At 36.4% G+C, this 10,442-nt stretch overlaps 1 protein-coding gene across 1 annotated transcript in view; it reads left to right on the forward strand.

The window, feature by feature from the left end:
- CAMSAP3 (calmodulin regulated spectrin associated protein family member 3) overlaps positions 1-6,585 on the forward strand; it is a gene marked incomplete in the record, with an annotated part of 1,204,937 nt that extends 1,198,352 nt beyond the window's left edge. The window contains 1 exon segment of the mRNA XM_044084445.1: positions 289-6,585. Coding sequence (XP_043940380.1) covers positions 289-591 — 303 coding nt within the window.
- Between the last annotated feature and the right edge of the window lie 3,857 nt (positions 6,586-10,442).

Below are 10,442 nucleotides of genomic sequence, written 5' to 3' on the forward strand. Positions count from 1 at the left end.
AACTGATAACTCTGCTAATTTAATGTAATTGTTGTTTTTGTCTGTTTTAATTAATGTTAACCTGTGTGTAGCTCACATCATTTGCATTTCTTTATAAAGATGCTGTGACGTTCTGCTTTGTTGCTTATTGAAGTACATTCGTAGTTTTACCAATGAATTTTAAATATGAGTTTTCTTTTTGTGACATGCATTGTTTTCGGTTATGGTAGAGTCTAGTCTTCTGAACTGTATAATGCTTCTTTTCAGGTATCTTTGCCTTTGTTTAAATGTTTTTGTTTATTTCTACAGGAAATGGAAAAAAGTAAAGCCAACCACTTCCTGATCTTGTTCCGAGATAACAGTTGCCAGTTCCGAGCTATCTATACCTTTTCACCAGAGTTTGAGGAGATGATTCGAATTGCAGGCTATGGACCAAAGACAATCACTCAAAACATGATAGAGGGGATATACAAATATAACTCAGACAGAAAGCAGTTTACCATGATCCCTAGTAAAACATTGTCTGCTAATGTTGATGCTTTTGTCATTCAGGGACAGCTGTGGCAAACCAAGAAGCCAGGGGCCACCAAAAGACCAGGAACACCTAAATAATTGCGCTAACAAATTTAATTGCAGCCCTGCCCTTGTTCTGTACTGCAAATTAAGGCTGTTACACTTCAGTTTGTAAAGGTCATTCCAAAATTGAATTCTGCAGAGAGAGAATAATTTGATGTATAACCAGTATGGCTGGGCAAAACATAAACAAACATTAACAGCATTGTGGCATTATGGATGACCTCGCTCTAAAACGTGAACCAGTTGCAATCATTTTTGGCATGGAGATTGTCCTGTGTATGTGAATCATTCCTTCCATCCATCCACATAGTAGCAGTGGACGACTTACTGAGTGACAAGTATGGCTGCTGAAGATCCATTTAACAGTACCTAAGGTGGAATGATTTCCTTAAGAGAAGTGTTGTCTGATGCTGTCTCTAACACAGCCAAGAATCAGTAATTGCCTGGTTCAGTGTATAGAATGTAACACATGAATCCCTTCTCTGCAGAATAGAACTTCAAGGATGTCTTCATGGTTGGGCCAAATGTGCAAAAATTTGCATTTAATTGTCAGCATTGTCTTGACTGCTGCTTTCATATTTTTTTATACAGAAAACTTCATATTTTGCTTGTCATTCCAGTTTCCATTGAAATTCTTGAGAAAAAGTTCTTTTCTCTATCTCAGAAGATGAGATTATGTGCTTGGGTTTGCCAGGCTAGCTTTAGATGCCATCAGAATGGAAGGCAAGGGCACCACAGTGGATCAGACATTTCATCATGTTCTTCTGTCAGTCGTTAAAATGTGAAATATTTGGTGTCCTGTATCTATGGCCTTTTTGTCCCTTCTTACGAGAACATCTTAGGAAGTCATCCTTACCAATACAGAGAGGATTCTTGGTCAGCAAGGGAGACACAGGTGGATCCTACATCTTAGAAATGTTGGCACACACCTGTGGGTGTAGCCTGGCCTGGGGCCCACCGTACAAGAGTAGAATGTCAACAGGAAGGCTGCTTGGATATAAAAAGTGGTCCATTGGGAGGGCACCATTACCTCTGAAAAGAAGTTTTATGTTGATGTAGTAGCATTTGCATTTGGGGGTTGTCAATCAGAATTAGTATCAGTATCCTGCCTTTGAGTGGAGCTGAAAAAGTGGTACGAATAGAAAAAAAAAAAAAAACAATCGTGGATGTAAATCAGTTTGACCCATGGAAGGCTTTACTGTTGTGTAGACTGGAAAGCGGACTGTAGATGTATATATGGTATACAGTGCAGCAAATCATTAGGTAATTAATTTCAAAGAGCTCTATATGTATATAATGAAGCTATTTAATGATTTTGCAATGATTTATATATGAATTGAAATTGTTTGATATAAAATGACACAGTAGGAAGGCATGGTTCGTTAGGAAATGAGAGACAGTGAGCTGTGCTGTGGTGACTTGTGTATTTAAGAGAGATTGAGTTAATTTATGATGTCTTTTCTCAATGCTGTCTGATCAGGGAGCAAACTACCTGTTCATCCTTATTTGTGTTTTGTTTAGTTCTTTTTGTATTTTCAGAAAATCATTGTACTGCCTTCAAACTTTTGTTTCCAGACTTTTGCTTTCAGGCTTATAGGAGACACACTTAACCTTGCAGTACATTAGCTTGCAGCATTTTTTTAATTAAAAAAATGAACTGTATGGGAATACATCAGTTTCCTCTCATGAAATCATTAGATGCTATTGACAGTTGAGGTGAAACTTGTAAAATCTGCTGTCCACCAAACCTAAACAAAGTCTTGTAAAGTGGAATTCAGGGTCATGGATGTTTCCAGTTTTTGTTTCAGTGTGATGAGTGAAATGAAAGATGCAATGTTCATGGATCTTCTTGAGATAAAAAGAGTTGATTTTTATCAAGTTGTCACTGCCATGTTGAATTTGTTACAGAACAGTAGAACAGAAACATTATATCTGTTCACATCCCTGTCCTGTAATTCCAGAAAAAACAAATATACAGATTTTGTATGTTATCCATGTAACCTGTTTGTCTGCAGTGTAGATTATTTGCTTATTCATCTGCGATGTGTAAAGTCGCATATGGTGTAATTTTTACTCATTAGTTCACTTGAAAACATATTTTTAGGCCAGTGGCAGTAGGTTGAGTAACGTTATGCACAACTTGCTTGTAGTGGTAGTTCTGGAATTTCTTTTGAGGAAGTCAGTACATACATTGAGCAGAGACATTAACTGCGGAATTCCTGGACATCTGAGCAGTTTGCAGGTATGAAGAACAAGCTATACATTTGTTGTCCATTAACTACGGTGGTGGAATGGGGTGCACTAAAGTTTTCAGAAATGGGGTGCAGGAAATCAAACCTTACATCTCACAAATGGCAAAAAGCTATGTTAGCTTTAACCTACAGCTCATCTTTTCCAGGATTGCACTTTAAAGGCAAACCAAGTTTGCCTTTTTCCTTGTACGGATGCAGCAGGGTTCCTACCTCTTTTGCATACCAAGGCATCACTTCTCGGAGCCACTAGAAGTAAGGCCCTGTTCGTGTTTCCATTCCTATGCCTTATGCTGTGCTTTGTGGGAGCCCTTTCTTTTCAAAGACTCTAAATTAAAGCATGGTCTTGACTTGACTTTCATTGTGACTATATTTGGTTATCAAAAGATTTTAAGAGTAAGAGAAGACTTTCAGTTTCATACACATCTCTCTGGAACTCCACTCTTATCTCCTTCATTTAAGAATAATGTTTTTGTGGCACTCCATTCAGAATTATCCCTTCTTACCTTATTTCTTATTGTAGCTTGATAGAACTTGAAGCATTCACAATGATCTATAGTTTGGGGGTAAAGTAGAAACATTTCAGGATTTTTTTTTCTAGATTTTACAAACAAGCTATGCTTCATTTATAAAAGCAGAAAACTGAGCTGCCACACTTTCTAAGTTAAATGCTAGACAAAATGTCTTTCATAGCAGTTTCTGTTTGATGTTATGGTGACAATGTAGACTGATTTCTTCTCCTTACAAGTACTGCCTCAGACTACAGTTTAACCCAAGCACGTGTTTTCTGAGATCAATATATGGGCGATATGGAAACAAGCTTTGTATATCGGAATGCAATTTTGAATAATTTTCAAGGTTTAGAATATGGCTTAGAGTAAGTAATACTGTTTAACAAATATGGCCACAGTTAATATCTAGGCACAGTTATGATGAAGTACCTCACTGAAGTATGTAAGCTTTTTACAGAATGTGAAAGCACAAATGCAGAGTGTGATCTAAGACACTCTTAGGAAATAGAAAAGACCAGCCTGCCTTTGCATCAAGGAGCCAAATTGTAATCCTTCTTAAATAGGAACTGCTGCTAGTAAATCAATGCCCATCACCCACAGTGATGACAGTTTGTAGTGTTAATTGCCGAAATTCTAGACGGAGCATGAAACATGCTATTTCAGAGTGGCTAATGTCACTGCAAGAGAAGGCAACAGAATAAATAAGTAATAAACGCAAACTTTTACTTTGAAAAATGAAAAGTCCCTGCTATTGACAGTAACACAATCACTGGCTGTAGTTGTTAGTGTGTGGTCTGTAATGCAGTGCTTTTCAGAATACCACAAGTTTCATACGGTAATGCTCTTTTTGAAAGTACATTATGTTTATATGCTTAATCTGTCAACTGGGACTTGGATAATGTTACTCATAAACATAGCAGAAGTGCACCTCTTTATCTGAGTTTTGAATGTACTGGATGATGTTGGCACATAATCGTGTATCCAGTTTAACACATGAAAATAATAACATAAACACACTATATACCTCAGTATTGTAGAATAGTCCTTATTTCAGCCCTCATTTTAAAGTCACATCAGATGTGAAGCACGCTGAGCAATAGTTTTGGTCTGAATCAGCAAATTAAACACACTTTGCAAGTAAGTGACCTACGTGAGCTTCTCCAAGGGTGTGTTTTGTGATTTCACTTAGTTTTCATATCCTCATGCAGTAATATTGGTAATAAATGGGTCTATGTTATAACACCGAAAGTTCAAAATTGCGAATGCTGTAAATATCGAAACTGCCAGACCTCAAACTCATTATCCACCCCCCCCCCACTAAATATATATGCCAACTCCAAGATCGCACTACATTGAGGAAAGGGTAAATATTCTGATATTCACTGTACTACGATCTCAAAAAAAGCACTTCGAGGTCCAGCATTTTTGATATTTACAGCATTTGCAATTTTGAACTTTCGGTGTTGTAATATAGACCCTAATAAATGTAGTCCACTAGCTTGTACCATCACGGGGTGGGCTTCCTGAATGAGACTGATCATTATACATCTGTCAGTTTGGGTATATGCTGGTAGTGATCTGAATGTTTTGAATTTCGTCTGGCTGACCAGTCTCCCACTGGATTTGTTTAAAATGAACTGGAGGATTTGTAGTGCTAGAGTGGTTATATGGAAAACATGTTTGAAGCTATAGATTAACAGCACTCTTTTTCCCAGTTGTCATTTTTTGAGCTACACAGTTTTGTCCTAATCCCATCACCTGAAGTTCATTAGTGCACCTTAGCAGACCATCTCTCTGTGATTGTAGACTGCATATATACACATTTCTAAGTGGATTAACTGTAAACTGGTTAATTCCAGTGATCAACACCCATGGTACCTGGTATCCATTAGTTACTGGATCCCTCCAATCTTTGGTGCTTTTTCATATACCCGTACTATTCTTACCTTGAGGTCCCTGTAAGTTAAGTGTCAGCTAGTTTACCACTGGACATGCATAGCAACAACCATCATGTGAACAGAGGAGCCAGATGATGATTGAGTCTACCATCTGTTGCACAGCTGGCCACTTAGAATGGTCTCTGGCTTTCAGCTGGCCACTACATCATTAATCATTCATTGTTGAAATGTAGACTTTAGGATGTGCTGCTACCAAATCTCAACTAAAGTCATGCTAGAGCAGAATTCTGGGTCACGGTTGTTCCCAAGATTTGCATCACTCAAAGAGACAAGTGAAATAAAATGTACAGTATCTATGGAGTGGATCAAGTTGAAATGGGCTGATATTTTCCCCACATGGAAAATAACAGTGCATCTCCACCAATATCTGTAAAGTTGTATTCCAGCCGTTACATGTAGATGCTGTACAATACATGACAAAGGAAGTGACAAATGACTCAAATGTACTGTTTTGATACTCGTGAGGTTATTGGTTTTGTGATTGTGAGGACTTCAAAAGATTTTCAGTCCACTAAAGCTTAAATGTTACATAGGTGCATCTTCACAGGTGCATAGGTGTTTTGTTTATTAAATGCACATAGAATGACAATTCCCATTATACACATACATAGTGAATGTGTAAAGGTTTATTTAAAGAGTTACGGTTGAACATGTTGATATCCCAGTAATGCTCAGGTATAATTGCTTCATGTTTGTTGCCTTGCAAAGTTTCACAAGTGAATTCATGGGCAGGGTTAAGTGTTTTTACTGAGGATTACTGTACATGTATTCACACATCAGTTGACCAGTAAGATGGTGAAATTAATTCAGGATGTAAAACAAATTTTCATACAGCTGTTGCTATGTCAGTGAAAGCAAATTCTTAACAAATATGAGAAAAACAATGTCCCATAATAAACTTTCAGCAAAGGAGATGGGGGCCCCTCCAGCTTTGGTCATACTTCATGGAACACACTGCCTTGACATCATACTAAGAACTAGCTGTAAACTAAAACAGAAACACATTTGCCCTGCTTCCACGTTTTGTGTCTTGTAATCAGCATGATGTTTTCTACTCTTTGTAAGAAGACTGGTTTTGTGGGGCTTTGTCACATTTGTATGTTATTTTATTTTTGTTGTTGGTTTTCAGTTTTTGTGTGTGTGGGTATGTGTGAGGGAGAGAGAGAAAGAGAAAAACTATTTTGTAAACAAAGAAGTGCACTCTTTAAATGAAGGCTTTTAGATACTTGTATAGTATCAGCCATGAATAGATCTGTTGTGTACACCAGAAAGCAACCTGGTGAAAGATAATAAAGTCATTTAAACCATGTACTTTCTTTGGTGGTTTGCCTCCTTTCCTGAGTTTCACTGCACTCTTCCAGTGTTTTTCCTGCAACCCTTCCAAAAGTTATAAGTTAAGTAATTAACTAAAAGTCGAGGGTGGAATGAGGTGGCATATAGTTGCATAACATTGTTTTAATGCTGTTTCCTCAGTAGTTAAACTTTGCAAAAGAGAACCTTGTCATTTCCACATTAAAGGTTTGTACCTAAAAATGGAATGTTATCAATATATACTAATAGACTTGTTCATAATTTGAACAACTTATGCAAAGAATGGCATTAAAAAGGGGTGAACTTATATACAGGTCATATGTTAAAGGAAGAATGTGGTGTCCTACATGCAAAAAAAAAAAAAAATATATATATATATATATATATATATATATATATATTATATATAAGGTAAAGATCAGCAATAAAACATGAAGAAATGCGAATAAACCTCAGGAATATTTTAGAAGATTTAAATAAATTCTGAAAACAGCATTGACATCTAGGAACAAAGTTCAAGCTGTAAACCAGTTTGCTTTTCCTGTCCTAACTTACAGTTTTGGAGTGACTGACTGACCCCAAAAGGTGTTGGATAGATTAGATAGGAAAACAAGAAGGATGCTTCATGCTCATCAAATGTTCTATAGAAATCAATGCATACCAAGATTATATATTCTTCGTTCCAAAGGAGGTATGGACCTCTTTGAAATTGATTACATGTATAAATCTGCAGTCATGGGACTGCATACATATCTGCTGACCTCATAAGACCCAAACATAGTGAAAGTTTTGAAGCATGAGGAGAATATATCCAATATGACTCCCCTGCTTAGTCTAGCAGAAGTATATCTGTGTCAAGCAGGGACAGAAATTAAACCATAAATAAATAAAAATCGGGCAGCAGCAACTGAATGTGCCAAAAAACAAACGAAAGAATATAAGGTGAAGGCAAGAAATGCGGAAAATGCATAAATGTAGTTGCAAGTATAGAAACCTCCTGGAACAAGCTCCTGTTGAATGGTTAAGGAGAGGGGAATTCAAACCAAAAGATGAAAGGTTAATATTGGCGGCCTAAGGTAGTGGACTATGTACACATTGATTTACAAAGTAGTCCAGTGAACATTTGGGAGAAATGGGCAAATGTAGGTTTTGTAAAACAGAATTGGAAACAGTTGCACACCTTGTTGCTGGTTGTGACATACTAGTAGCAGAAGGACTGTATACTGAAAGGCATAATAATGTGGCAAGATTGTTGCAGTGAGTATTGTGCAAACATTATAATATTGAAGTAGCTGAAAAAGCACTGGAAATATGAGCCACAAAACATGATAGAAAATGATGAAGTCTACATCACATGGGATCACCCATTACCAACAGTTCAAGAGATAGATGTAAGAAAACCAAGTATACTTGTCCGTGAAAAGAGATGTATGAAAAGAAGACAAAAGTAGCATTGATCATTGAAATCATTACACCCAGTGACAACAGTGTCTTGCATACAGAATGACACAAAAGTCATAAAATATCTGGATTTGCAGGCAGAAACTAGAGCAATGTGGAAGAACGATACCCAGACAGTTCCAGTAGTAGTAGGAGCGATGGGTCTTATAAAAAGAATCTACAATATTATTTGGATATGTTGCCAATACATGTAATTCCATACAAATTGCAGGAGTCATTACTGGGTACATTGTGGGTGCTGCAAAGATCACTTCTGGCTGACATCAAAGATTGAAACAATACTAATTTCATGAACTTTAATCATACTTTGACTTAGGAATGCGGTCCATTCCTGTCGTGGTATTAAAAACCCAAAAGATTTGAAGAAATTAAAAAAATGTATGGAAAATACTGAGACATCCAGATTGGAAATGGAAAATGCCACCACTTTATTACATTTTCCAGAATGTTTCTCTCTTCCTTGGATGGACATAATTTATACAGTGCATGTAAGGCATACCCTACTGCTTAGTTTTTATAAACATTTAATTGATAAAGGTGAAACATCAGAGGTGTAAAGGTGTGCATCTTTACCTTTTGAAAAAGATTTAAAATTCAACATTACTTGATGAATATAACAAAAATGTGTTGCACATCTACTGCCTCAGCTGTTGTGAGCATTTAATTATTTAGCTTATATGATTTCATTTCAAAGTTTCCTATCTAGTGCAAACCCAGAACAATTCACATTCTTTTCCCTGCAGTAATACTACAAGTAGATTAGAAAAATTGGTGAAACGGTGAGCAAAACTAGAATTAATACATTCAGCACAAGACAGTAAGAAGATTGATTGTGTTCCATGTTTGTGGAGTATGGTCTTATTATGCCCTTTCCCTCCATTTCCACTGATTCAGAAGGCACTACTCAAAGTCAGATTGTATAAGGTCAGTGTATCCTTGATAGCTCCATATTGCCTGAAGAACCATGGGCATTCTCTTTGAATGAGTCTAATCCCACTTTCTGCATGGTCTTTTCCTTCTACGCAGATTCATACTGACATAGCAGCAATGCAAGATGATACAGCTCAATCTCAAAACTCTGAAACTATTAATTATAATTTTGATCCATTGCACCAGTTCCATTTCCTGCTAAGTATTGAACATCTCCATCTCAAACCTCTGATGCTGTCAAACTGGATGCTACACTTTTGATTCCTAGCATCAGTTTTATTTCTCCCCAAGTATTGAACATTGTCAAGCTAGGAGACCTAATACAAAATGTTGCACATACAGAAGTGATTGAATTGTCTGATAAACTGTATCGCACAATTTTGACCTGTGCTTTATACTATATCAAGATCATTGAAGTATTTAAGTCCTGTATTTGACTCCAGCTTTACTTATTTACCAAAGTACTTACCTCTGCAGGGTATGGTTGTATACCTACTTTCCTCCACATGGCATCAGAATCTTTAGTTAATGACATCCTAAAATGAGTTTTTCAGTTGATGCCACCAAAAAGATCTCTCTCCTCCTTTGGATTTGAAGTTTATAATGGCAATTTTTTTTTTAACTACCTTACCTGGTATTTCACAATAAAGAGTGTCAAGGAAGACAAGTCCATCTTGCTAACAAATGTTATGTCATCTGCAACATTTATTCATTCTACTCAACTGTTGGTGTTTTACCAAATTACTAGAAATTTAAGAGAAAAAATCTTGCATATGGTAGAATTATAAAGCTCAAATATTCTGCTGTGAAAACTAATTAAAAAAAAGAAGAAAAAAGACTGGATTTTTGTCTCATAAAGAGAAAGAAGACCAAACAGTTAACAGACTTCCTAAATGGTTGGTTCACTTTATTACCTTGTGCTGTGACAAACGTGTAAAGCCTTTGCAAGGCACAATAAAATCACATACTAGTAGGGCAACAGCTACATGGGCAGCATATTTTAGAAATGTTTTAGACAAGCTATTTTAAATACTTGCTTATGGGCTGTCATCCACACTTCCACCACTTGTAAACAGTCCAGTGGTACAGTGAGATTTGACATGGCCGTGTAACAGGGGTTAACACTGCTTAAAAATGCACACAAATGTTGTTACATTTTTCTGTCTGAATAAAAAAAAGTTCTGTGGAAGTTCTCATGTTCAAGTTTAAGTGCCCATTACCCAGGCACTGTAATGATAGAATTACATTAAAATAAAACAGACATTAAAAGCACTTTAATAATATTGTAACATAGTGAAAAAACAAAACAAAAAAGTAGTTAAATTAATATGACTGCCTATAACAATACAATAAAAATTATGAAGTTTATAAATTATTTAACATTTAAACATGATTTAATTTGAGCAGCATAGTGGTGCAGAGATTAACGCTGTTGCTTCACAGAAAGAGGTTCTCAGGTTCGATTC

The sequence above is a fragment of the Protopterus annectens genome, chromosome 9.part0, assembly GCF_019279795.1.
Source record: "Protopterus annectens isolate FY-2018-M chromosome 9.part0, PAN1.0, whole genome shotgun sequence".
Classification (NCBI taxonomy): domain Eukaryota; kingdom Metazoa; phylum Chordata; order Ceratodontiformes; family Protopteridae; genus Protopterus; species Protopterus annectens.